This window comes from Maylandia zebra, linkage group LG22, assembly GCF_041146795.1.
Source record: "Maylandia zebra isolate NMK-2024a linkage group LG22, Mzebra_GT3a, whole genome shotgun sequence".
Taxonomy (NCBI): domain Eukaryota; kingdom Metazoa; phylum Chordata; class Actinopteri; order Cichliformes; family Cichlidae; genus Maylandia; species Maylandia zebra.
In genome coordinates, this window is record NC_135187.1 from 8,507,197 (window position 1) to 8,534,177 (window position 26,981).

Sequence of the window (26,981 nt, forward strand, 5' to 3'; positions counted from 1 at the left end):
TATAAAAATAAGGGTGTTCAAACATCAGGCTGTTATATTTAACCAGTGAAACAGTACACTGAATAGGCAGGTTGGTGGTGGTGTAAATCACAACAATGTGAGCCTGGGGTCATGTCCTGGTAATGATCATCTACGGTTCCAACCCTGCAGGCTGGAATATTTTCCCCTACATTCACACAGAACTTTTTAAGCTCTTCCAGGAGCCCCGCCTCACAACTAATTTCTTAACACATTAATTATTAAACATAGATGGCCGTGGCTCAGGTCATCTTTGAATCGGAAGGCTGGTGGTTTGAACCCAGCTGCTCTAGTCTGCATGTCAAAGTATCCTTGGGCAAGACACTGAACCCCGAGTATGTGTTTATGCTCCCAACCTATTCACTGCAGTGTAAACAGAGAAAGTGCTTGTGTGATTGAGACATGTTTAAAGTATTCAAATAGAAATGTGTTATAGGAATCAGTCTGTTTACCAAATCTTCAGCCTTATACTGAAAATAAACCTGATCTTGAGTATTGAACCCCCCTCATAGTTCACCTTAAATGATACTGGTGATGTAGCTGTTCAGTTCTGCTCAGATAGAAAAGCAGTAGAAACAATAAATGAAGCTCGATCTTCAGCCGTTACAGCTCATCTCTGTACATTTTGTGTGTTTTTTTAGAAGGTGGCAGGTACAAAAAGTCCAAACAGGAGTTTTAGGGGTTTAAGGATAACTGACATCATAGATGTGACACTACAATCTTTACAGGGTGGAGTACAGCTGGATTAAACTGACCAGGAGTGGCAGGGACTGAGAGAAACCCAGAAACCCGTCTGATTACAGCATCATCGTGGTGCAGCCTCTTGTTTTTGTGATTATGCTCATACTGGTGACTGCATGGTTGATAAGGACTTCCACCATCTGCAGCTTTATTCATCTGACTGATGCATTTTTCCAGTACAGCGATCAATGAGACACGTCCGATTTCATCCATGGCTGCCTCTTTGCTGAGAATCTAATTTCAGTTGTTCCATTAAAAGGAAATCGATGGACGGGGCCGTGCTCACAGACTGTCCTGCTCCGTTTTCCAGGCAGACGCTGGGGATCCACAGGACACCGAGGTCTCCGAGGAGGAGAAAACTCTGAATTGTGTTCAATAATGAACTTTGGTCAAGCAAGTACAAAAACAAGCCACGCAATGTTTTCTTTAACCGAAAGTTAACCATTTATTAATCAAAATAACAGTTTTTTTCCCTACTAAAGATAGAAGATAAGAATAAAACATGCAGCGACACGAGTTGTTCTGAAAAACACCGTCAAGTAAACCTGCTTCTCCTCAAAGAAACAACAACTTGGGGGGAAAACAGAAAAAAGGTTTAACTCTTACAGAAAACACCACAAAGAAAACAAATGACCGTATAGGTCAGCTTGTTGTTGACGTCTTTAACACTTTAGGGACCCCAGCATCACCTCTGTGCGTTTTAGCACCCGTGCTCATGTACTTGACTAAACTGCAGACGCACACCATCAGCTTTAATGCCTTTTCTTTCAAGAAGTTCTCGGTTTCTTCCATAAAACACATCTTTAAAAAACCTTGAACACATTTATCTCATGGTGATGGTTTATCGCTGTCGAACAAATGTAAATTTAAAAAACAGCGGTGAAACTGGCTGACAGTAAAGTACCTAGTACATGATTAGTTATAAAACACACAAAGATGCATTTGGTTCACCAACAGACTCAATACTTCCTTAGAATACTGAATGTCAGGGATTGTTTAGCAAAAGTGGGTGCATAGGGTTTAGAAAACAAAAATCATCAGTAACTGGTTGTATATATAAAAAAGACTGGATATTCTTCCCGTCAGGCTGAGCGCAGAAACCGCTGAATCTTGCTCCTAAAGAGAAATATCACCGAACAACTTTATAAAACCAAGCCGAGGAGCTGCAGCGCTGTTCTTAAAATGGAATAGCGAAAACGAGCTTTCTACAAATGGACGTTACATTCATGGCAAACAAACACCTTTACTTAACAAAACGACCAGCTCTGCTCTGTCTGACAGAACCGGGGGAACGGGGTGGGGAGTGGGTTCTGCTTTAGCGTCCTCCTGTCTTGCGCCCGGCCCAGGACCGGGACCGAGAACGTGAGCGAGAGTGTGATCTCGACGCAGACTGGGACCTGGAGCGGGACGGGGAATGCGTCTGTCGGACTTCTTCCTCAACGTAGTGGGAGGTGGACGGCGGTTTGACGTTCTCTCGTGGAGATGCGGATCTGGAGCGGGATCGCTCTCTGGAGACTCTCCGGGGTCTCTGCTTGTATCTGAAGGCACACAAAGTAAAAGAGTGATACGTCACACTTTTAGATGCAGTGCAGATCAGATTTTACTTTCAACTGGCTGTGGGGTGACGTGATTGACTGTCTGGTCCTTATTTTTTCCGCCTCTTCTCTCATTAAAACTGAAAACTGATGAGTGTTAAATGTGGAATTTCCTCCTCGGAGCATAAGGATCATTAGGGTTACTCCCCAAGAGTCAAATCTGATGATATCCCATGAATTTCTAACTTGTGGGCACCGTTACAGATGAAATGACGCATATTAGATCTAACAATAACTGGTAGAACATGGATAACATGAACAGTAATGTATGTAAAGGAGGAAAAGACTGTGGGGTTCAATAATATCACCACATCAGTACAAAAGAGCTTAAAAACCAGTTCATGAAGCTACCAGTTTTCACCCAGCTGTGCTGCTGTGTGCGCCAAATGGTTTAAGACTGACACTGTCCAACAATTTGATGCTGACACACACAACAGAGCCACGATGGCTGGACCACCTGGTTCCTTCTGTATTTTAAATAAATAAACGCGTCACACCTTGCTTTACACCCAACCTGCATCTTTCAGTTCATCTGGACACGACAGTCTTCATTCAGTAGCTGTCTCTAAAACAAATGGCAGTCGATGAAAAAATAAGTAAATAAAGGACTCGTGTTAACTGCGATTATGGAAATGAGCAGCTGTCAACTGCAGAGAAACACTTTCTTCATTGAACTCATTTCATTTCTTTCCTTCGAGTCCTTCTACCATCTGGAGTCGCCTTTGCCGCTGTATGACAAAGCTGACGTCAAATTAACAAGCTGCTGTTTCTGCACCTCTCGATTTTTCCAACCTGGTGTGTTGTACCGCTGCAGCTGAACTGAGGACACAAGTGTTGTATTGTATTGTGACGTGGGTATTCCAGGGCATTTAGTCTCACGTTATCCTATTTGTCATTTAATGGTTGTTGGCAAAGAAAATCTACATTACTTCCACCTTCTGGTTGCAGTAGCACATTACAAAGATGGATTTTAGGAAGCAAAACAACAGACAGGCTACATCTGTGTAAATGTGGTCTTAGTCTAGAAGAGAAGTTGTACCTGTCATCCTCGCGGCTCCTGCTTCTTCCTCTTCCATACACCCGTCCACGAGACCTAAGGAAAAATGAAAACGTTATTTTCCTTCTCACAAAGAACACTTGGGACCGACCGACTCTCTTCTGAGAGATTAACTCACTCTCGAGGACTCTCCGAACGTCTGCGGCGGCGATCGTAAGACGGGCTGCGCGACCTGTATCTTTCGTAACTGCGGCTGCGTGACCGCCGGCGCCGGCTGTCTCGATCGTAGTCGTCATACCGGGAGGATCTTCCTGGGGAACGCCGCTCCTTTGATTTCATCTGATTTGGTGCTGGTGAAAAAGAAGAGGAGGAAGAAGTGGTTAAAGCAGAAAACAATTAAAACCATGATGGTTGATGCTTAATTTTAAACACTTAACAAATCTGAAAACGTGATTTAAAAGGAACCCCGACTATGACGACGCATACTGCAGATTTCTTGGTTGTTAAAACGTTGAGGGGGAAGGGGGAATCCTTTCAGTCTCAGTTCGTGACTGTTGTTTATGTCACAGTGCAGTCTGGGTAATGATGCCTAACAGCTTGAACAAGAGTGTACTAATGTAAGGCTCATTGGGAAGCTTTTACTACACTGACTCGCCACAGTGGGTAGCTCCACATATTTAATTCAGCAGATTTTATACCGTTTGTCCTGATGCGACCACAAATGGATTTCTGTCTCCTCCTGGCATCAAACCGTGAATCTTTTGCATGTTAAATAAATGTGTGGAGCCACAGAACTGATGCAGGTTATTTGTTTTTGCCTGAGTGGCGACATGTATCATTCCAGATGAGACTGCAGCACACCTCAGCAGCTTAAGCCAGTGTGCTGATGTAACCGTTGGCTCATGCAACAACCAAAGCAGCGTAACTGAGCTGAAATGAGACCAGTGCAGATAAATTGCATGAATAACACTTATGCATTCTCACCAATTTACTCAGTAAATCTGCTTGTTTTCTATATTTTGAAAAGTTAACAGGACAATGTTAGAGTCGATTCTGATGTCTCCTTATAAATAAAAGGATAATTTCCAGTTGTTCTTCACACTGAGGAAAGCTTCCTAATACTAAACTGGTGTCAGATAAATTCAGTGTCTGCAGATGTTGAAAACAAAGTACCGGCATGTTGTTGGAAATGGGTCTAATTTTAAACGCCATGTTTCATGGGGAGGAGACCACCAGCTAAATATTAATAAATAATAAATAATCAGGGTTCCTTTTAAAGAGATAAAACCGAGCTGGTCACACATTTTTCTATCATTGGAAGTCACAGATTAATATTTAAACCAACAGCAAAAATATTTCAAAGTGTTTGAATCTAATTCAGACACAAAAACCAGACACTTACTCTTCCTGTCGCCCTGTGCAAACTGGATTTCAATCTGGCGACCACAGACCCACTTCCTGTCCAGGCTGTGAAGAGCATCTTCGGCATCACGCACGTCCTCAAATATGCTGAGTGGTTAAGGTTTCTGTTTCTTTCTCTTTTTTTAAGGCCTCACAAATTTAAAGAAATGTTTTTTTTTCTCCTAAACAAATAAAAGGCTTCTCAAGAAAAAGAACCATGCACTTCATAAACGTTTACTTTAGTTAAATTTGTGAGGCCCAGTTTACCATGTAAAAACATTTATAAAAAGACACCGTTTACATTACTGTAAGACAGGTGAGAAAACAACACAAACACGCTCAGCTGACTGCTTTTTTTTTTTTTTTTTAAGGGATAAAAGATGAAGCAAGCTCTTTTCAAACATATCATCTAACTGTCTGAGGGATCACGACAGTGACTATATATAAAAAAATAAAAATCAAACACAATAAGACTGGATTAAATCGTTTCATCAGTGTCACAGGGAAAGCTGGTTTTGGTGTCATGTCAAATTTGTGGATGGGAGGATACAAAATAATTCAGACTTGTTACCTTTGCCCATGCTTGACTTTGAACTTCATCTTGATCTTTACACTCTTTAACCGACTCCCACAGAGACTCGGGGGTTTCCTGCTTGCTTTCTCCTCTTAAACCTCTTTTTCTTTTCCCCATTCTTTGCCGCCATATCCAAATCCAAGCTTTGTCTCCGTTCCCTTTTTCCTCTTCATGCTTTACTTTCTCTTTTCAACCTTTTCCCTCCCTCTGATCCTGCAGGTCTGTGTGTCTTTACAGCTACTCTATATGGGTCTTTGTAACTCTTTGTGGCCGGTTTCCACAACTGGACGCGTTTACATTTTCTGAAGCAATAACAGAGAAATATGCGTGTTAGATATTCAATCAGATTATGTGCAAAAAGAAAATGCATCACAAAAAATAAATTAATAAAAATCTTCTCTGCCGAAAGGAAATTTAAATAATTTGTTAGCAGCAGCATACACAGTTAAAAGTCATTGGGAAAGGATATTGAATGTATGCAAATCCTCTTGGCTGACGTGTATAGAAGTCAAGTGGGATGTAGACATCTACTATCGGCCCATAGCGGCCAAACTCACGCCGCAAATCCTCAGGCCTGAACACCGTAAATACAAGTATAACTCAACTGACCATCACGGGCATCTCTACCTACATCATCAACCAGTGGCAACAGCTGGAAGAGCAGCTGCTGAATAAAGGGACAGTTCACCTCAGAGTACATTTTGTTTCCTCTTACCTGGAGGGTGATCCACCTGTTAAAAGAGCTCAAAGACAATTTGTATCCCAGCAGGACTGTTTTTAAACAGAGCAGGTGACAAACACTGAGGAGCTCTTTTGGGCATTTTTAAAATTTATTTATTTATTAATCAACCAAGAAACGAGAGGCCTGGATGACAAAGCAGGATTTGGGTAACTTCCGTATTACGAAGGTGTCTCACGTTAACCCAGCTGATGGTAACTAACCTGCCCCACAGTACATTAAGTTCCGATATCAGAGAGCAGTGAAATCAACAGCCTGTATTTTTTGCTCATGATTCAATTGTGGTCACATAATCAGCCCATTTTCCATCCATCCCCTTTGAATATAAGACTTCCTGATCATATATCAAATACAACTTCAGGGTTTTCCCTTCATACAAATGCTTTTAATGTCACTCAGAGAGCTTCTCACCTTCAAAGAAAGAAAAATATACCAAAACTGTCATTAAAATATAAAGCATTTGAACCATGTTGTGGATGTAATTTACTCAAGTACAAAATACCCTCTGTTTTATCAAGTGACCTAAATTAACAGGAAACTGGTTTTCTCTTCTTGTGGCCTATATATGTGCACAGTCATTGCAAAAATGAAAAACACTCAACTTGTGCACATAAAGCTTAAAAATGTTAATTTGGTTAAGAAACAATCTTTTATTTTGTGTCCAGATAAGATTTTGTCCTTGTATGTAAAGCATTTTTAGTCGACTGGTCTTTTCTCCAAGGCAAAAGCCACCAAGGCTCACGGGTATTGTAATTTTTAGAAGTTTCATTGCCTAGTAGTCCATTGTTTTTTTCTTTAGTAAAATAATCTGGGAAATGTTTAGAAAATAGGGGCAAAAAAGCTCCTCACCGTTTGCCACACTCTTCAGGTGAACTATCCCTTTAAAATATCCACACTTTTTAATATTAACATGCAATTCATGTTAATGTCATTGGTGTAGCACTGACACATTATAAACAGTTACAAGGCCGTCCACAGATGCAAATGTAAAATTGAAGAAATTAAGGAAATTAAGTTCAGGTCACAGTGTCAGTGAGATTAAAATCAGCTTCAACATCCATGTCAAACAGAGTTAATCAGTTGTGAAAGAGGTCAGTGATACTTATTTTGGTTTGTGTTGTTAATAGTTTTGGAGATGTTCATGTTTAAATATTGCCTCAGATTGCAATGTGTTTAAAAAGCCTGAAAGTGGTTGGACTGACCTTTAATTTTCAATATATGCGTTAAAACATCACAGCAATCATTGCATATGCCCAAACTTTGGACCATACATTTTTTGGGCAATTCTAAGATGATTGAGAACAAAATGTTGATGATTTCTGATCGATTTACCCATTTCACTCTGCTTTTAAATAATAGTGCAAAACTTTAACTAGTTATTAACACATCTAGCAAGTTTAGTATTTTTAAAACCAAGTTAAACCAACCCTGTGTGGTCAGATTAGATTAACACTGAGACTAAACCTAGATATAACAACAACAATGAAATATAATAATAACAAATACATGAGGAAATCATTACAGGTACAGATTAATTCACAAGCTACACATACAAAATTAAAACGAGCTTTCATTTGCGATCGTGTATTCTGAGGTCAGTATTTTGCCAGTTTAAATGAGAATTTCTGTGCTAATCACATTTAAATATACAAACTTAAATCAGCAAACAGACCTCAGATTGTAACTAATCAATTAACCACGCGTGTTTAAAATTGATAACGGCCAACAAACATTAGGTTAACGTTAGCCGAGGCCATTAATTTTTGCCCCTTCATATTAAATCCACATTGTAGGGTTTCTTGCCTCCTTTAAAATCTTTCAAAGTTTCACGGAGCTGTTTACCAGCTTTCGTTAGCCAGTTAGCTTTGATAGCTTGACTGTAAACATGAAAAAGTTCGCGTCTAAAGAGCAACACAGACGTTAATAATGTTTATAAAACCACAACAAAGACATATATGGCCAAAATAACGTAACGTAGATTTGAAATGCGGCGCTGCTCCCGGTCAGCGTTACCCTTTCAGTTTGCACGTTGAGGCCTACCTTGCCTACCAGGCTAACTTAACTAGCTACAATTAACACGAGTTAACTCGTAGACGAGTAGCGGCTTCTTTACGAGGACTCACCTGGACTCATCAGAGATGTTCCTGACAAACAAAGACGTGTTTGGAGGCCTCATGTATCTGGCCATAAAGTTACACTCACGTAGCAGAAGGATGTTTTCTTTTAGAGGGAAAACGAAAGGCTGCGAAGGGGGAAAAATTAGCAACGCATGCGCACTCAAAAGGCGCCTTCCTGCTTCTTCTTCGTTTACACGAAAGCGTGCACTTAAAAATCCCCACAGCGCCCTCTACAATCAGAATACTGCCTTACAGTAAATAACGATACGAGTTTTATAGTGTTTGCACATTTTATTTTATTAACTTCAGCTTTATTTATTTAGTTATAAGTTAACTCCGTTCATCTTCAGATGAGGAATTCTGAGAGGGATCCATGAGCTGGCCGGTCAGACACGTTTGCTCCTGCTGGTGAAGGTTATAGAGCCAGCAGTGATAGTCTAGATATAAACAGTAAGCAGACACATTAGGAGAACGTGGATGATTCACATTCATAGCAGTTTTAAGAAGAATTAGAGCCACCCACCTCAATCATTTCATCCCCTTGAATCTCTCTGACTGAGGTAAACTTGTCATTTTCAGCTATCAGCTTCCCGTTCTCCTCTCTGACAATGCACTAACCAGGAACAAAATCATTGTTGTAGTCAATAACAATTAAATATTAAAAGGTAAATAAATAGCAGAGATACGTCTCCTGCTTACTGTGCCTGCATAAATCACATCATTCATTTCTGCACTGCTCCTTCCAATATTAATTTAAAATTCACAAAACTCTAAAAACTCAAATGTGTTGAGCATGAGGTCCCTGAACTACCTTAAACTTCCTTCCATCCACAGTTGTTATTTCTGACTCTTTTCCCAGGCTGAACGAGTGGACTTTGGTGCAGGCTGGAGTCTTCACGGTGCAGGTGAAGTCTTTGCCGTTCTGCTCTATGATGATCACCGGTTTCACTTCCTTACGCATTTTAATAATCATTTGAGGTGCACCTGGAAAGTATAAATACAAAAAAAACATTTAATATATTCAGGAAATAAATAATCCTTTAGTTTTTAAAATATCTTACCTATGGATTTGAGAAACTCCTCAAGGTTTTCCTCAGAATAAACTTTCCAGGTGCCGTTGAAGTTCATGTTTGCTGCAGAGGATGTTGTCACAGTCTCATCACACGCTGCTGGTTGGCACGCTGGGGATTTCAAACTCCCTGTTATTTCTTTAATTGTCTTTCCACTGAGGGGCCTCAGTAGCCTGAACTCATCCATTAGTCCTTATTACAGTATGTCCTTTTTAATCCTGACATCTTTAAAGTATTCTCGCAGCCAGGCAGCGACACAGGTAGAGTCTGCTCCACCTTTTTTTGACTCCTTCTACTACCTGCACAGTTTGAATCAAACAAAATCAGCAGTAAGAAACTTTTTTTAAGACAGGAATTAAAGCTTTCCCTTATGATTTCAACAATTTTTTTATTTTTGCAAAATAAACATATAACAATATGTAATATAAAGAACATTGCAACTGGTAAAAGCATAAAAAGCAAAAACACTTATAAGGCAAATGTGTGCAGGCAGCAAAAGCTCAGGCAGTCCAGTCTCTTAAACACTGACAGGTCTTGGAGCATGCTCAGTTAACAGGAACACACACACACACACACAAAAAGAGCTTTGTTTACAAAACGTGGAAACATCACCAACACCTTGTTCGGTTTGACAAGAGCTGAAAACACTTTAGCGTACAAAAACAGGCACATTATAAACTGTGGAGCACGTATTAGTCATACAAACACACCGTCTGTTGAATTCCCTGAGAAAACACTGATCAGACATGCAGCGACAGCTGTGGAGATAAACACAGTGCTAAGCTTGTCCACAAATATCTGCAGCTCGTTTTTTAATTTTAAGCTCGTCAATGGCCTCTGATCATCAGATCGGTCTTTTCGTTACCAACATGAAACTTCAAGCAGCGCGAACATATTTACAATACAACATTTATGCATCTGATGCCGGAATTTTGTAAAGGCTGATGTGAGTGTGACTCGGGAACAATACAGATTGGTTTTTTTAAAGCAAAATAATCTGTTTTGATAGCAGTTTTTCTCAATTAGAGAAATTTGGCTAAGATATGTCAAAGCGGAACTTTTAAGGCCACACACTGTGCCACATAATAAACCTGATTATAGCGCTTAGGTTGATGCATGTAAAGCAGAACAGATCTGGCTGACTGTGCAGTTTTCAACCTCTGTAGCCTGGCAATTATGTTTTAGCAAAGTGATCACGAGGGGTATCTTTTTTTGGACTTTTGGCTTAGGCTTATTAAAACTCAAAGCTATAGCTCAGCTAAACATTTTCAGAATACTTCCTTTAGACTTAAAGAGAGGTGAATGTGGGTCTTTATAGAGACTATTATGGAGTATGTTTAATCGTCCTGTTTGATTGAAATCAAAACAGTCTATATGTCTGAGTTTGAATGTACACTGAAAATACTGAGTAAGTCATGAAAACATTAGTTTTGGATGTTTTACTTCAGTCTCATGTTTGGATATAGCTTGTTTTTATAATAAGTGCTGCTCTCACATTGACCAGCAGTCCGGAGGAGAAACTCCACGTGAACCAGGTTCAGGGAGGAGCAGCTATCTGCACGGTGAGACTGGACAAAACACAAACTGTGGAAGAGAAAATGACATGCAACAATGGCTTCTAAACACATGTGGAGTGACATGAGGTGAGTGAAAAAGAAGTGCTCAGTGCATCATGGGAAGACCCCCAGCAGCCTGACTCTATAGCAGCATATCTAAGAGATGGTTCAGCCTCACCTGATCCAGCCCAAACTATAAGCTCTATCAGGAAAGTTGAGTCTAATCCAATCTAAGCTTCTGATTCTACTTTTAGAAACCACAAGTAACCCTGCAGTTTGAGAGCAATGAGCTCTGACAAGATAATATGATACTATGAGGTCTTATTTTGGGAACTGTATGTGAAGAGAAATATTTTAAATCCAGTTCTGGATTCAACAGGGAGCCCATGAAGGGAAGTCGATATAGGAAAAATGTGAGCTCTAGTTCCCCTGTCATTACTTCATGGTAATCCATGACGGCTTTAAGTTGTGAGGATTCATCCTCTGGGCACTATAGATGAACAAAACGTCATGGCAACCCAACTAAAGGTTGTTTAGATGTTTCAGTCTGTGATAAATACCCCAGACAGACAAACACTGGCAGCCAACGGCGTTTATCAGCCGGGCTTTACCTCATTATGTTTCTTATCTGTGCTTTCAGGGCAGGAGACTCCACCCGTCTGGTGCTTCAAGCTCATTGAAACAAATGCTTTGGCTTGAGGCGCATGTTAAAATTCAAAATGCTGAAACTTCAGGCGGGTATAAAAACTTCAAATAAGAAATGTCCCCTGCAGCACGCTTTGGCAATTCTGCATGTTGCATGATAAAAAAACATGTTATGAACGTATGGAACGAAGATTGCACAATCCTACATCACAAACCTACAACAATTTAAATGATAAATATCAAGCTTTGCTAAAGCTCTCTTGTCTTCAGGCCTCTCCTGTAAAATGTGCTTCACTCATGGCAGGAAGGTGCTGTCCTCATCATCCTCCGGGTTTGGACCGGGGTCACTGAGGCAGCGTGATACTTTCAGCTGATCCCCCTGGTCGTCCTGCTCTTTTGGCTTCAGCTCGGCGTCCCTGTTGGCCCTCGGCGTGCTGCTCTGATCGGGCTTCTCAGGGGTCTCCTTCAGCTCGCTGACATCATCAGCACAGCTGGGAGAAGCCCGCCCTCGGGGACTCTCGCTGTCATCGTAGGTGTACACTTTGTGCTCTGGAGAATAAAGGCAGGGGCTCATTAACAGTTTAACACCTTTTACAAACACCTTTAGATTTGGTTAATTAGGAACACCAGCACCAGTTATATTTTAAAATAATTTAGAGCATGCATATTCACTTACACATAGAAATTATTGTTTTAGGATAGGAAAGGATTCAAAAGAAAAATTATTGCAGTGAAAATAACCAAAAAATAAATAAATTAAACAGATTTTTACTTTTAATAGTTTATATCATCCTTTGCTTCTATTTATAAGCACTTATTAATCTTTACTATTAATGAAAATGTTAAAATATTATTTATTTTTAGGCTTTTACTGATGTGGGTGGAAATATTATTTAAATTAATTTTGGAAAAATAACCTCATTATTAAACAGAATTAAACAGAAATCACAGGTAAATATCGCACATTTGTACAGTTATTAAAATGTGCAACCTCATCCACTTAATCTAATTTTCCTCTGGGTGTAAATGTTTATAATAATCTGGTTATTCCATTTTAAAATCCTAAGCCAGTCTTGTAGCTAAATATGATACCCAACACAGGATAATATGATTAGAAAAGATCCAGGGCAGACACAGTGGAAGACAAAAGGTATCCTTTTATCGATCCCCATAAGACTCATTCTGTTTAATGCAAAATATTTGCATCATTGTACAGGACATATCCCGTGTGGAAAAGAAAAGTATTGTATTGATGCACAGACTTCCAGGTCTGCATCTGACAGCAGGACACAGCTGCTCAAATGCTCCAAAAGAATCCAGCAGCACAAAACTCAAAACAATGAGTGACTTTAAAGCCGGAACATAATTTTCATTCTCATAAAATCGTGCTTTAAACTGGCTCTTAGACTGACCTTGTTGAAAAAATACTTTTCTCACAGGGGGCGTCTCCTGGCGGTTTGCAGGGACCGTGAGGTAGTGGCTCATCTGTAAGAGAAGCATAACAGAGTTTAAAGAAGGACTTTGCAGGAAGTCACACCCAACAACTGAACAAAGCACTTTAGTATTGATTCTTATCCACAGCAAAACACAAGGATGGAGGGATCTAATGGGTCCTGAAATGATTCTGGTGCTGGATGGAGAGTCCTCTGACCGTCTGTTAAACCCCTTTGTTACACTTTCAAGAGGTTCAATCACTTTTAAACTCAGCACCAGGACATATTAAATAAGCTCTCTGAAGTTTCTCTCAATGCAAAGATCCCTTTCTGCAGGGTTTGGCTATGCATTTGAGCATTTGATTTAAAAAAATAAAAGTACCAGTTATGATTAAATAAAACCACAATTTACAAAATTGGCTGGAAAAGATAAAAAATTCTATTTGGATAATGTTTGGTCACTGCCGAGCTTTCCTTTGGAGCTGGTTAAAACCCCCCTTATTGTTTTAAATGTGCTGTAAAATAAAACTGACATTGACAAAAATAGTTTTTCCCCCACTGGCTGTCTCTGTGTCTCCTTTCTGCCTTCAGCTCTGCCTGCTGAGGAGTTTTTACACTTCTCCTTCATATTTAATGTTGTTTCTTTGTAACAACTTGTATCTTGTACTTGATTCTGTTCATCTGGACGCAGAGTTCTAGGAGGAAGACATATTTGTCACTCATATCAGGGACTTCAGTCTGAAACATTTCTCCTTCCTAAAACTCTGCGTCCAGATGAACAGAATCAGCTTCCTGAGATTTCATTATCTGTATTACTTAGAATGCATCAAGACACATCCTTCGAGTATCTTTAAAGGAAAGCTTGTATCTGGTACTCTATCTGATAAAAAATAAATGTATCTGAAAGTATCCTCATTTTACTTTTAGTGCCAAAAATCTTTACACATTTCTGTGAATCTGCATTTTTTATTAGCCCAAATTACCCTTTTAACTCTGCGAGTTCTCTGATTTTAACTCTTTGACATTAAAAACGTGGTAGTCAGGGAACAAAAAAATAAAGCTTCAAACTAGATGCACAAAAAGTTGGACAGATCTGAAATGTTCTAATGTTTCTAATTTGTTTAAGTCGACAGCTTTAGAGTTGTTTAAACTCACCCTTCTCTCCATCTCCTTCTGCTTCCTGAAGCGAGCCTCGCTTATATCGTCCTCGAGCGCGTCGTTTAGCAGCTCATATCTGCTGTACGAGCGAAGCTGCAGAGGAGGAAGAAAGTATTAAATGCACATTTATTTTAAAAAGGATGGACCTTGTTTGCAACTCATGAACATGCATGCAAACATTCAGATTAGTCCAATCCATTTTGAACAAGCCGTCGATGTCTTCCTCACCCTTTGTCGGGTATTCTGCAGGTTGGCTCGCAGGACTCTTCTGATCTCCTCCTCACGACTCTTTGAGATGGCTCGGCTCGGTTTGGGCGACCCTTTGGCCTGAACGTTTCTGTTTGGAAACAGTGAACAAATTTAAAGTCCAGAACCTGCATTAGTGTGATATTACTCACAGCTTATACTTTTTAAAGCCATTCAGTTAGATTTTAATGTGCCTAACACAGAAAACAAGCACAAAGTGTATCCGCTGAGGGGGAGAATTGATAACTTGTTATGTAGAGGATCAGCAGCATCAGTGTTTTTGGTGGCATCTGGCTTTACTTATAATAAAAAAACTTCCTGAGATGTGTTTTTAACCTTAGCTTTATGCTGGGGAACAAAAAGACCTCCATCCTCCACAAAATCAATTTGGATTAAGGGTTAGTTCACCCAAAAAATACAGGTATGTCCGGGTTACTCAGTAATTCACTTCAATACTGTTTTTGGGGAATATCTCATGCACAGAAAGCAGTTCTTGCAGGACTTGCTTCTGACATTTACCGGATGGAGACGGTCGACACAATCGTGGGCAGCTTGGCGGCGCTCCCGCTCTCCACCATCATCATCGCCTGTTTCAGCTCCATCTTATTGTAGAAGGAGATGAGCTGAGGCTCGGTGGAGCGTTCTCCTGCGATCAGCCATCTCTTCACATAGGTCTTATTGAAGCGATTCAGCCTGTATACAGAAGAAAAAGTTATTTTTTCTGTTTTATAAAAGGGGGATACAGTAATCTGACTTTGCAGTCCTGTGAAAAACTGAGTGCACCCTTACTGCTTCCAGGACTTAAGAGGATAAGTAGCAACCAGGTGCTGTTAATCAGATGTGCTTGAAGTTTAAGCACTTCTATCAAAGCAGAGGTTTTGGCAGTTAGAGTTACTTGTTGATCTACAATCTACTGAGTCATCTTCATGTTTTTTACAGGACTGCACAAAGACCAGTGAAAATTTTCTTTTTCACATGGCTGCATAACAACTTGAGGGCTTCTTCTGAACTACAAAGATGGAGGTGATAGAGAGGATACATTAAGAAAGAAAATACATACTTGTCCTTCCAGTGATAATGCCCATAATGACCACAGATGTCTTCAATTCCTGTGAGGAGATGATCCAGGAACTGATGGCAAAATTAGTTTACAGAGGGTGTTATTTATACATCTTATACACTGTTTGATCTGTAGCCCCATCCCTCTCATATATTAACAAGGACTGATGTGTTTTCTTATACACGAAGTGAATGAAATTGTCACCTGTGTGTGGATCTCCTCATTAATTGATTCTTTGCTCTCTTTCTTTTTCTTCACAGCTAGGAGCTCCACCAGGGGCCTGATCGTCATCCCCTGAAGAAAAAAAGAGAAATTAAGTTTTAACAAAACATACTGCACATTTATTTTAGACATATAAACACACTCACATAACAATACCCAATAAAAATACTGATTACTATAATTACTGATGTTGACACAGACGGGTGGAAGCCACAGCAACTTACAACTAGAGGCCAGTCAAGAGGAAAAAATGTGTGCGGGAAAAACATTAAACATAAAAGAGACAACTGATACACGTCTCTTTTCTTTATGTCCAGCCTCACATGCAAGCCTTTTTCCTTTGCCATGTTGTTTTTGTCATACACCTAAATCCCAAGTACTCGTGTTATTCCCACCTGCACGAAGACAGTGAAGAAGATGACGGTGATGATGGCAGTGAGGAACAAGTTCTTGATTTCATTATTGTTCAGCAGGAACCCCAGTGAGAAGGCTATGGCACCTCGCAGGCCACCGTAGGCAATAATGAACTGGTCCTTTTTGGTCAGCTTCACAATACGGAATTTATTCATGAAGGCTGTAAGCCCGATGACTCCTGAAACACAGAAAAAAAAGAATTGATTAATTCATTATCAATATGATCATCAGTTTCCCTTTATTGGGTCTCTACACTTAACTGGTTATTGAATTTCACCACTGGATTTTCCCCATGAGTCCCCAAGTAGAGGAGCAAGATTCTGTTTTGCTCAGGCAGCAATGCCAATGGCTAAAAAACAGTAGCGATCAAAGCCACCACCCACTGATTTGAGTGTTAAAGCCTCAAAGTTAGTGTTTTGGTCTCTTCATGTTATTTCTTTCGAGCCAGAAGGGACCCTACTTGAATGAAAGGGTGAAGTTTTACAGTCAGGGGTGGGAAGGCTGTGGAAGCACTGCCAAAACTAAACTTTACTTGCCTATAAAAAAGTTTGGAACTTATGAAATGCTTGTGATTGTTCTCCACTATATCATAAAAAAAATATAATTTAAATAAAAAATAAACATTAGGACCACTGCCAAAACCCTTTGCTCATGACTGTAGACCTGATTAAACCAGGTCAGGGTAAGCAAGGCAGGCAGTGCTTGACCTCTTTCCCTGCATCTCTAACAGCGCTCTGTCATGAAGCAGAACTGACCTTGCTTGGTTTTGATCACGCTGTAATCTGTACTGCATTTCAATTACATGGGAGCCTTTGGGTTGTGTCCAGCGTGCTAGACAAGCTGCTCCTAGCTCCGCTTTCGCTGCACTCTCAGATTAGCATATATTACTATACAATGTTTATTGTGTTGCTAATAGGCAAGAAACAGAGAACTTATTGTACTGACCCAGCACTCTAGAGACCAGACAGAAGATCACCGTGAAGATGACAAAGATCCAGTTCCAGGTGTGAGGACCAGCCACTGTGGAAACCCCGAGGAAAATGAAGATGAGTGTGTCGCTCACACTGCTCCACATCTTCAGGAAGTATTTGACGGTGGTGTAAGACTTGTGGGAGATGTTGGCCTCAACATATGGCCGCATAATCACGCCACAAGCAATCAAACTGTTTGGCAAGGAAAAGAAGGAGGAGAAGCAGTCAACGTAATGAGGTTTGATAGAAGTTTCTCTAAAGTTAGGGTTATTGGATTATTTAATGTATGATTTCAGCTGTAACCAAGACAAAAACCTAGAGTCTGTCGTGGTTTTATCGACACAAACTGTATATAAAGAAGGATAAAGCGTCTTCTTTTCCTTTCGCATCAAAGCCACCAGACGTAGAGGAGTAAAAGGGCCACCGTCTTTAAGCTGCACATGTAGTCAAGAAAACAGATAGCTGGGTGGTTCTGTTGGCTTAGTGTCAAGAACAGTTTAGGCGACAGGATCTCAGTATCAAATATCCACCCACGGTGCCACCAGTGGGCAAATTTGATTTCTGCAGCAGCAGAACAACAGGGCTGTAACCCACAGATGAAATAATTCGACTTAAATCCAGGGGAACTGTTATATTATCCTTCTTTATACACAGTCTAAGGTTAACACCACTTCCCAGCAGCCCCTGGTTTGTGGGTAAATTCACAGTTATTAGTGCAAATATGTGACTATGCTGTTAATGGCTGGTATGTTTTGTAATGAATAAAAATGACATTTTTACCTAACTGCTAACTGATATTTGTTAAATAAATATAAAAAATTAGTTTGATAATTAATGTTTTATCAAGTTTACAATATGACAAAGGAGAGAGATTTTAATTAAGATACATTTAATTTAGTTACATTTTTAATAAATTTGCAAAAATGTTTTCACTTTCTCATTAGGAAATATTAACACTAGTGTATTATATCTGATACAGAGTGTTTGTGAGTTTGAGACTTCAAACCTTTTTATCATAAAGCTCAGAGACCGAGGGCTCGTCTACTTACGACATGATCCCTGACAGGTGAAAGATCTCCGCTGAGAGGTAAGCCATGTAGCTGTAGAGGAAGACGAACAGCGGCTCGATGACGCGCGAGTATGAGGTGAAGCGGGACGTAAAAGCTCCCACGATGCCGTAGATGACGCCCACCATGACACCTCCCAGGGAAACCACGAAGAAAGAGATGACACCGAGGACGGCGCCGGTCACGGTAATCGCCTGCTCGTGAGCAAATTCCTTAAACAGGTGATACAGGACCTGGAGCAGAAACAGCGGTGTTTGTGTTTGCTTTTGCTTTTGTTCATGATTGTTTCACGGACCTAAAAAATTGATTTTATCTTGATAATTTCATTATTTAATGGGTTGATTACCTGATCAGCAGAAAATTTATAGTTCAGAAACTTTCTCAAGTGAAAATTTATACATGAGAAAAAAATTCCTTTCCTCCTAAATTGAGAGATTTCCTGCTTAGTCTTTATTTTTCTTTCACTACTTTTCTGTATCTATTTTTAGTGTTAACTGGATATAACAACACCTCAAAGTTTATTTGTTTTTTACTATATTTTAACATTTTATAGAAAAGTAATTAATTCACATTAAAAAGAATGAGTTTAATTATAATATATTTACTATTTGAGAATGCGAACGTTGCTCACCACAGTGACGGCATCATTGAGGAGCGACTCCCCGAACACGAGGATGTGCAGCAGCTCATTAATGTGGATCTCCTCGAACACGGCCAGGACGGACACGGGGTCCACGGCCGAGATGATGGAGCCAAACAGCAGGCAGGACAGCAGGTCCACGTGAGCCAGCTTGGCCGCATCAATCTGACAGACAGCGTACATCATCCCACCGATGAAAAAGACGTTCCACAGTGTCCCCACCATTGCAAACATCAGGATGGTGCCAATGTTCTCGGTGAAGGGGCGCATGGGCAGGAAGTAGCCCGCATCCAGGATGATAGGAGGCAGCAGGTACAGGAAGAACAGATTGGAGTCAAGGATGGGGGGTTGTTCTCCAGTCGCTTTGATGATGCCACCAACCAGCAGGCCAACAAAGATTAGCAGACAACTCTCCGGCACGATGTGAGACACAGTGGGGATGATGTGAAATCCTGCAGACACACCATAATCAAATTTAATACAATCATTAAGAAAAAATGCCAAAAACTCCTCGAACTGAACGTTTGAAATGTGGAGTTGTCCACTCTTCTGTGTTTTGTTGTTAAAATATGATTTTTGACACTAATAAATTACTTTTCAATATGTCGAATGTTCTTAATACTGAAAATAATTAGCAGTCAATGCCTGCATGAAGTCTAGAGCCCATGGACATCACTTTCAGTTGATGCTTTCCCTTGGGATAAATAAAGTATTATCAATCAATCAATCAAGGCTTGTTTCTGTCTTCAGTTTTGTATTTAAGCCATCTCAAAAGCAACTTCCTGAGTTGGTCAGTGCATTCATTAATTTTAACAATGTACCACAATGTTGACATGTCCTTTTCTAAAATGTTTGCTATCTCTCTGATAGGTTTTATTTTCTTCACTTGCATTGACATCTGTCTGGACCTCACATTAAGAGATCCTCACATTAAGAGATCCAAATTTAAATTTAACACTTGGGATCAACTCCAGAACTTTGATCTACTTACACACGTGGACAAAACTGTTGGTACACAATGGTCACAGAAATAACTTTAATCTGACAAAAGTAACAATAAACAAAAAATTCTATGAATGCTAACCAGTGAAAGTCAGACATTGCTTTTCAACCATGCTTCAACTGAATTATTTAAAAAAAAAATGCATGAAACAGGCCTGGACAAAAATGATGGACCCACAACTTAATATTTTGTTGCACAACCTTTTGAGGCAATCACTGCAATCAAACGATTCCTGTTAATGAGACTTCTGCAGGATTTATGGCCCACTCCTCATGAGCAAACTGCTCCAGTTGTTTCCGGTTTGAAGGGCGCCTTTTCCAGACTGCATGCTTCCTTCCAAAGATGCTCAATAGGATTGAGGTCAGGGCTCATAGAACGCCACTTTAAAATAGTCCAATGTTTTCCTCTTAGCCATTCTTGGGTGTTGTTAGCTGTGTGTTTTGGCTCATTGTCCTGTCGTAAGACCCATGACCTGCTTTCTGACACTGGCCAGCACATTTCTCTCTATAATCGCTTGATAGTCTTGAGATTTCATTGTACCCTGCACAGAATTAAGACACCCTGTGCCAGATGCAGCAAAGCAGCCCCAGAACATGACCGAGCCTCCTCCATATTTTACAGCAGGGACAGCGTTCCTTTCTTGATAAGCTTCATTTTTCCGTCTGTGAACACAGAGCTGATGTGCCTTGGCAAAAAGTTCCGTTTTTGTCTCATCTGTCCACAGGACAGTTGTTTGAGCCAAAGTGGACTGCATGGGGCTATTACCATGTACAATAGCCAAATAGTGAATACACCTTGGATTAACATGTCCCTTTGGTCACATTATTTTCAGTCTTTTCTTGGGGTACCATCATTTTAGTCTAGGCCTGTGCCATGAGTTTATTTTTTTTAAAATAATTCCGTTAAAGCATGGTTGAAAAGCAATGTCTGACTTTCACCGGTTAACATTCATAGAATTTTTATTTAATTTTACTTTTGTCAGATTAAAGTTATTTGTGTGACCATTGTGAGTTTTTCCTTTCATTGACCAAAGGGTACCAACATTTTTGTACACATGTGTAATTTGGCACATGGCACAAGGCAAATTCTGAGCCTTTGAAATAGGGGACTGAGTATGTTAAACACCTTGAATTAAAGTTGAAATTTTTCATTTATTGATTGATTTAAAATCCACTGTGGATAACTATCATCTAACTCTCACCATCAGAAAGTCTCTCAGTCTTGTTCTCTAAAACCTAAAGAATTATGGATTTGATCAACTGGTCCCTAAAAAACATGACACCCTATTCTAAATGAGAAGCCTGGGCTCGGTAGAGCCCGATTGTCCTGCAGAGACGTTTGCTGCCGGATACTCGATGGTCATTCGCAACTGTTGATGGAGGGCATTGAACGAGATTTGCCTATTCGGAACAATGATAACAGAGTTCTGGCTGACTGGACCTGGCTTGGACCTGGCTTATCGAAGAACAAAGAAAGTGGTTACAGCTGTTCAAAACCCCACAAGGCTGGCCGACATGATTGACGACGGGCAAGCCGTGAGTACTCAGACTGTTTATTGAATGCAATATTGATAAGAATGGGAACTGAGAGACCTGATGACCAGTGACGGACATTTAGACCAACTGCGAAATTGTAATGCAGTTGTTCGTTTGAACCCAAACAACCATCTCCTTCATGCGGCTACCCAAAGCCAAGACTGGCCAGAGAATTCTCCTTGATAGGAGGACTGTGCTTTGACTATCTGCTCCCATCCTTCAAGGTCACGTGCATCAGCTGGAAGACTGTTGACTTTTGATTAACCGGGCGAAAGAACACTCTCTCTCTCAAGTTGAACACAGGATACACACACACACACGCAAATCTCATGTACACTGAAACAGACACGCACTCACCCCCCTCCTTTTAATTTTTAGATTTTTTTGTGCATGAAAACATGTAAATCACATTTTAGCTAAAAACTTTAGAGCAGACATGCACTTGTCTCCAAGTGTTGCACCTTTTAAACATGTCAGGTGAACACATTTGAAAGCACAGTTTCCCGAAGAACAAATTTATAGTTTCATGCACCGGCCTCCACTTATAGGGTTTCATAATGGTTGACAAATATATGAATAAACCATTTATCAAAACATTATATATGGCTCATAAATGCTGGCTTAGAAGAAACTTGGATAGAAAGCACCTTGGAGAGCATGAGAGATCAAACTGAACCGATTACCAATCTGAATTAAAAATTTGACTTTCTCCCTGAAGGATCATGGGAGAAAGTATCATTAGGATTAAATGGGACCTGCACTCACTGGCCAGTTTATTAGATTCAGCTTCTCAATAATACAATCAGCCCACTGATTCATTCAGCCAATCACATGGTAGCAACTCAATGTATTTATGCATGTGGAGATGGCTAAATACACTGAAGCACTGGAAAGGGGAGGAAAGGAGGTTTACGTGACGCTGTGATCTCCAGGGTTTACAGAGAACGGACAGAAAAAGAGAAGATATCCAGTGAGCAGCAGATCTCTGGTTAAAAATGCCGTCATGATGTCAGAGTTCAGAGTCAGTCGAGCTTAGAAATGTCTCTGTGAGAACATGATAGTAAAGGATATTCCCACTGCACACAATTATACACAGAGTGCTTCAGTTATTTTAGGACAAAGCTGGACAGAACATCTATTTCCTGTTTCCAAAGCAAACGCTGGATTCAGACCTATGAAAGGGATCTCTGTGGAGATTTGTGGTACTCAAACTCTTCAAATAGCCTTCAGGTTTGACACAGCTGGACCCCTCCTACTTTGGACTCCCTATTTTACTAATTATATCATTCATATGTCAGTTTAGCTCTAAATTGCTGCAAATTTTAATGCGGGAGACTATGTTGAATTTTATTGGAGAATTAAGTTATTTAATATTATTATTATTATTATTATTATTATGGGGATATTTTAGACATTTATTAAAGACAGATGTTGCGCTGTTGCAGCTAATGGTCCAGACGCAGATAACTAAGAAGAAAACAAGACAAAATAATAATCCCGGTGGATGATTTTCTCACAATCTGGCAACCCAGTGACTCTGTTGTTACCATTTTAGTATATTTTGTTGGCTTTTTAAAGCATAAATAAATAAATAAATAAATCCATTTAATACCATAAAATGTGTATCAGTTTCTGTTTGTGTCTGCTTTTGATTTATAAAACCTGTAAGTTTTCTACTTTAAAATTTCAAAAAAACAAAGCTGAACACAAGCAGTAAGTGTACAAATTGTTCTTCTGCTCGGTGAAGCTGCAGGCCTCCCTACAACTACTGTAGCTCTTTCTTAGGACATTTTCAACACAGAAAAAGATCCATTCTGACTCTTTTGGTGCTATATTATCCACCATGTTAAATGTCTAAAACATGTGGTGTTTTGCGGCGACTCTGATTGGCTTTCTCAGTCTCTCCTGTGGGTTTCCATTGGCTGAGCGGGGACAGCGAGGTTCTTTAGCGTCTTATCTGTTTGTCCAGCTGTTGTGACCGAGGGCCTGTCCGTCTTCCTGTCCTAATGCACTGCTTGATAACAAAGATCTCAGTGTGCAGAGTCAGGGAGGGGATGTGGGGGCGAGGGAGGCTTCAAGCAAAACCAGTGACTGCATAAACGTTCTTTACAGCAGCCTGGACCGCGGTCACATGTCGGGGAGACTGAATGTCAAAGCTTCTTTTAGCTCATTTGATTGTTTTGTTATTTCTGGCGATGAATTTCAAAAGTAACAACTGTCAGGTTCCTGGAATCTCTGCTTGCTACAAAGTGCCGGCTACAAACAACAAAAACTCCAAAGACAAATACACAGCTGCTAACAGTTTAGATAAGCAATGAGTCATTTAAGTCTTTTCTTGGTGGGAGGAAATTCTTTGTTAGTAGCTTCACATATGAGCATTTTTAAGTTTTTTTAAGCTTCTGTAACAGCAAACTCAACAGTTTTTAGATTTTCACTGTTACAAAGACAATAACAAACATTTTATTATGTTTAACTTGCAAAGAATTAGCATTTAAATATTAAAAATAATTAAAAGATTCAGTGATTAAATAAAATAATGTTAAATGCAAAGCATTTTTAAGCTTTATTTGGTGCAACTACCAGACAGTAAAGCTGACTTGTGTTTTTCTGCATTATTCCATCATATATATACACTGACCCTGTGGTGGATGCTCATATTAAGGTTCAAGTGATGAGGTCAGCCAAACCCACCTGGTGTCCAAACCCTTCCTCAGAGAGAGAGAAATCAGAAGAAGCTGGTTTAAACTGAGCATGAAGGGAGACACGGCTTGTTTTGACCCGTGAATCATGCAAAGCTACTCTAATAGAGTCCAATAATAAAATTATATAGAAGATGATGAGTAGAATATGTCCTCTTTAACGAAAGCAGCTGTCATTTATACTGAAACAGTTTTTCGCTTTGCAGTTGTTTATGATGGATTAACACGAGCTTACTGCGTGTTTTCTGTGTTTTCCATCAATACGTGAGCTTTCCGACAAGGAATAACAACATCCTGGACCACGTCTACAGCAATGTAAGCGGCGCATACAAGGCAGTGCCTCGGCCACATTTTGGACAGTCCGACCACATTTCTGTGTTTCTCTATCCAGCATACAGGCAGCTCCTCAAACGAGCCCCGTGAGTAAGTAAAATTACTAAAGTTTGGAGTGAAGAGACTAATTCGGCGCTTCAGGACTGCTTTGGTGCTACAAACTGGGGTGTGTTTAAGACTGCTCCAATGAGAGAGGACAGTTCTGTGGATTTAGAGGAATAAGCATCAGTGGTCACCAGCTACATCAGCACATGCATTGACAATATTGTCCCCACCAAGTGCTATAAAAAATATCCAAATCAGAAGCCATGGTTGAACTGTGAGGTACGTTCCATGCTACATGCACGCTCCATTGCATTTACCTCTGGTGACGCAGAGGGCTACAAAAAGGCCAGATATGACCTACTATTGACCTGAGGATGAGGAGAGACCAGCACGCCCCACTATACATCAATGGGATTCAGGTGGAGAGGGTGAAGACCATCAAATTCATCAGCACCCACATTAGTGAGGATCTCACCTGGACCCATAACACATGGCAGATGATGAAGAAGGCTCAACAACGACTCTTTTTCCTAAGGAGGCTGAGAAAATTTGGATTAACCTCCAAACTTCTCAGCAAGTTTTACATATGCACAGTGGAGAGTATCCTGACAAACTCCATCGCAGTGTGGTATGGAAACGACACCACTCAGGACAGGAAGGCTCTCCAGCACAACTCATCTGTTGAGTACCCCTCCCACCACTACAGGACATTTACAGCACTCGGGTCAGGAAAAGGACACACAACATCATCAAGGACAAACTTCTTGAATCGCTTTCAACACAAAGATAAAGAAAATAAACAGATAAAAAGAATGTAAATAGATGACTGAAACTTTAAAGAATGTGAAGACAGTGGAACCATAAAAGGTGATGCTCGTCTTCATTGGTGCAGACCTGCAGCTCTGAGGCTTCTTGCTTTGGAAATCGGTCAGCTTGTTTGTATCGGAGCATTCTGCACCTTTATAATCGCATCTTCAATAGAACTTGCATAAGTAAACAACAAAATAAACTTGGACTTTAAATAATTTCTGAAAGCTGCCTGAGAAGTCAGCTTAGAAGGACGTATTTATTCATGTTGCGTTGCTTCATTAGAGCGACACTCACCAAGTTTCATGAACAGGGCCAGGAGGATCCACAGAGAGATCTCAAAGGGCGTCCTAACATGTTCATAGTTGAAGGAGAGGACGGGGAAAGTCTTTTTATGAGCCGTGGAGTTTGCTTGGCTACGGGAATCCTCTTGTATCGTTCCGGATGATTTTTCTGAAACAACATCATGACTCGCGAAGCCACGAGAGAAGAAAACGAGAAATAAAAGGCACAATAACCCCGTCAGTCGCAGAGTGGAGCTCCTCCGGATTGGATCCATTTTCAGCTGGTCTGAAGGATGGACCGCCGCGGCTGCTGTTGCTGCTGCTCAGATCCGAGGAAGATGAGGGTGAGGATAGGATGGGAAGAGAGCTTGGGGAGGCACGGAGAAGCGCGCACGTTTACGCACAAACTCTCCAGGCATGTTAAAATCACGCATAACGCTGTCTTCTTGCCATCAGCTGGAGGTTTTACAGGTGGTTTAAACCCACCTGAGTCTTTAGTTGATCTCGATTTTCTTTCCTCCCCTTTTAGTGCAACTCTAAGAAGTTACATTCATCACATGGATTTCTATCTTGATCACACCCGCTCCTCTCTTCCTTCACGGGCTGCTCGAAGCGAAGTGCCACCTGCTGGAGTGGAAGACCAAAACCGGCCACCAGGAAGAGTACAATATTACATTGCACTTCTGACTTTTTGTTCTGTAGTTTTACTTCTTAGATTAGGTTCCAAATTAAATAAGGTATATAATTTTAATAATAGGTAAATTAGGGGTGTTACACATGGATTAATAAAGTTTCTGCTGTGTGGGTGGGCAGCTAGAAATCACTGGTGGGCAACATGAGTGAGGAGAAAACTGGAGCAGCCAAGCAGGGAGCTGCAGGTTGCTGGTTTGAGTCTCTGTTCAGATGCTGGTGTCTCCTCTCTCTGAGATGTCTGCAAACAGTCCCAGATAAAACAATAAGGATAATAAACAAACACGTGACTAAAATAACAATTGTGACTCTGATGTGTTTCATGTGTAGCAGGATGGCCTCTATACAGCAGTCGCTGCAAGCATCCACGTCGCCACACTTCCTTTTCTTTAAGCAGGCGTGCTGGGCTCCTCCTAAGGAAAGTGTGAAACTTCATTTCCTTCATGCTGGTGAACTTTTTACCAAATATTTTCATCAAAGCTTTTCCATCACTGACAGGGATTGTTTGGATCTTCACACTCATCTCCACCAACCCTAAAAAATGAGTCTCACTTTGCTCATATAATGCCAGGAGTGTCTCCATATTTCACAAAAGTCTGTGCAAACATGTAACAGTATCCCATATTCATATAAATATTATTGATATTATAACAAAAGCTGTCACCAACACAATTGTCCCAAGTGCTTTTTTTATTAGTTATTGCAAATGCTTGATTGCAGTTCTTGCTAGATGACAAAACCACTTATTAGGTTTAGAAGGAAATGACTTTTTCTACATGAGGTAAAGTTGGAGCTGTTTCCCCAAACTAAATGAAATCATCATTTAAAAAACTACAATCTGTATTTACTCTGAACATCTGTGTTAACATTTGAAATTGGAGACATGTAAGTGTAACAAACATGTTAAAACATAAGAAATCA

At 40.3% G+C, this 26,981-nt stretch overlaps 3 protein-coding genes across 3 annotated transcripts; all 3 read right to left on the bottom strand.

The window, feature by feature from the left end:
• Window positions 1-1,179: 1,179 nt before the first annotated feature.
• On the bottom strand, window positions 1,180-8,372 carry srsf10b (serine and arginine rich splicing factor 10b). The gene is made up of 6 exons (XM_076879119.1): window positions 8,189-8,372; window positions 5,794-5,900; window positions 4,754-4,855; window positions 3,530-3,701; window positions 3,394-3,447; window positions 1,180-2,297 (listed from the first exon to the last, which is right to left on the bottom strand). The coding sequence occupies exons 1-6, from the start codon at window positions 8,251-8,253 to the stop codon at window positions 2,075-2,077; spliced, it is 723 nt and encodes a 240-aa protein (XP_076735234.1). The 5' UTR covers window positions 8,254-8,372; the 3' UTR covers window positions 1,180-2,074.
• Window positions 8,373-8,421: 49 nt separating this feature from the next.
• On the bottom strand, window positions 8,422-10,822 carry fabp10b (fatty acid binding protein 10b, liver basic). The gene is made up of 5 exons (XM_004569267.4): window positions 10,748-10,822; window positions 9,244-9,551; window positions 8,994-9,166; window positions 8,706-8,795; window positions 8,422-8,619 (listed from the first exon to the last, which is right to left on the bottom strand). Exons 2-5 carry the CDS (start codon window positions 9,437-9,439, stop codon window positions 8,569-8,571), a joined length of 510 nt encoding a protein of 169 aa, XP_004569324.1. The 5' UTR covers window positions 9,440-9,551; window positions 10,748-10,822; the 3' UTR covers window positions 8,422-8,568.
• slc9a1b (solute carrier family 9 member A1b) lies at window positions 9,621-25,981 on the bottom strand. Its single transcript, XM_004569268.4, has 12 exons — window positions 25,384-25,981; window positions 18,656-19,116; window positions 18,007-18,257; window positions 16,932-17,149; window positions 15,968-16,164; window positions 15,555-15,644; window positions 15,351-15,421; window positions 14,810-14,983; window positions 14,273-14,381; window positions 14,042-14,137; window positions 12,866-12,938; window positions 9,621-12,002 (listed from the first exon to the last, which is right to left on the bottom strand). The coding sequence occupies exons 1-12, from the start codon at window positions 25,643-25,645 to the stop codon at window positions 11,749-11,751; spliced, it is 2,256 nt and encodes a 751-aa protein (XP_004569325.3). The 5' UTR covers window positions 25,646-25,981; the 3' UTR covers window positions 9,621-11,748.
• Window positions 25,982-26,981: the final 1,000 nt, after the last annotated feature.

What these genes read in the sequence shown, in the direction of transcription:
- srsf10b (XM_076879119.1), bottom strand. Translation starts at nt 8,253, where the DNA reads ATGGCCAGATACATGAGGCCTCCAAACACGTCTTTGTTTGTCAGGAAC. An exon ending in CGTTCGGAGAGTCCTCGAGA is followed by an intron (nt 3,448 to 3,529) that starts GTGAGTTAATCT and finishes ATTTTTCCTTAG; the next exon opens with GTCTCGTGGACGGGTGTATG. An exon ending in AGGAGCCGCGAGGATGACAG is followed by an intron (nt 2,298 to 3,393) that starts GTACAACTTCTC and finishes GTGTGCCTTCAG; the next exon opens with ATACAAGCAGAGACCCCGGA.
- fabp10b (XM_004569267.4), bottom strand. Translation starts at nt 9,439, where the DNA reads ATGGATGAGTTCAGGCTACTGAGGCCCCTCAGTGGAAAGACAATTAAA. An exon ending in GGAGTTTCTCAAATCCATAG is followed by an intron (nt 9,167 to 9,243) that starts GTAAGATATTTT and finishes TATACTTTCCAG; the next exon opens with GTGCACCTCAAATGATTATT. An exon ending in TGGATGGAAGGAAGTTTAAG is followed by an intron (nt 8,796 to 8,993) that starts GTAGTTCAGGGA and finishes GTTCCTGGTTAG; the next exon opens with TGCATTGTCAGAGAGGAGAA.
- slc9a1b (XM_004569268.4), bottom strand. Translation starts at nt 25,645, where the DNA reads ATGGATCCAATCCGGAGGAGCTCCACTCTGCGACTGACGGGGTTATTG. An exon ending in CACCTGTCAGGGATCATGTC is followed by an intron (nt 17,150 to 18,006) that starts GTAAGTAGACGA and finishes CTTGCCAAACAG; the next exon opens with TTTGATTGCTTGTGGCGTGA. An exon ending in ATGAGGAGATCCACACACAG is followed by an intron (nt 15,422 to 15,554) that starts GTGACAATTTCA and finishes TTTTGCCATCAG; the next exon opens with TTCCTGGATCATCTCCTCAC.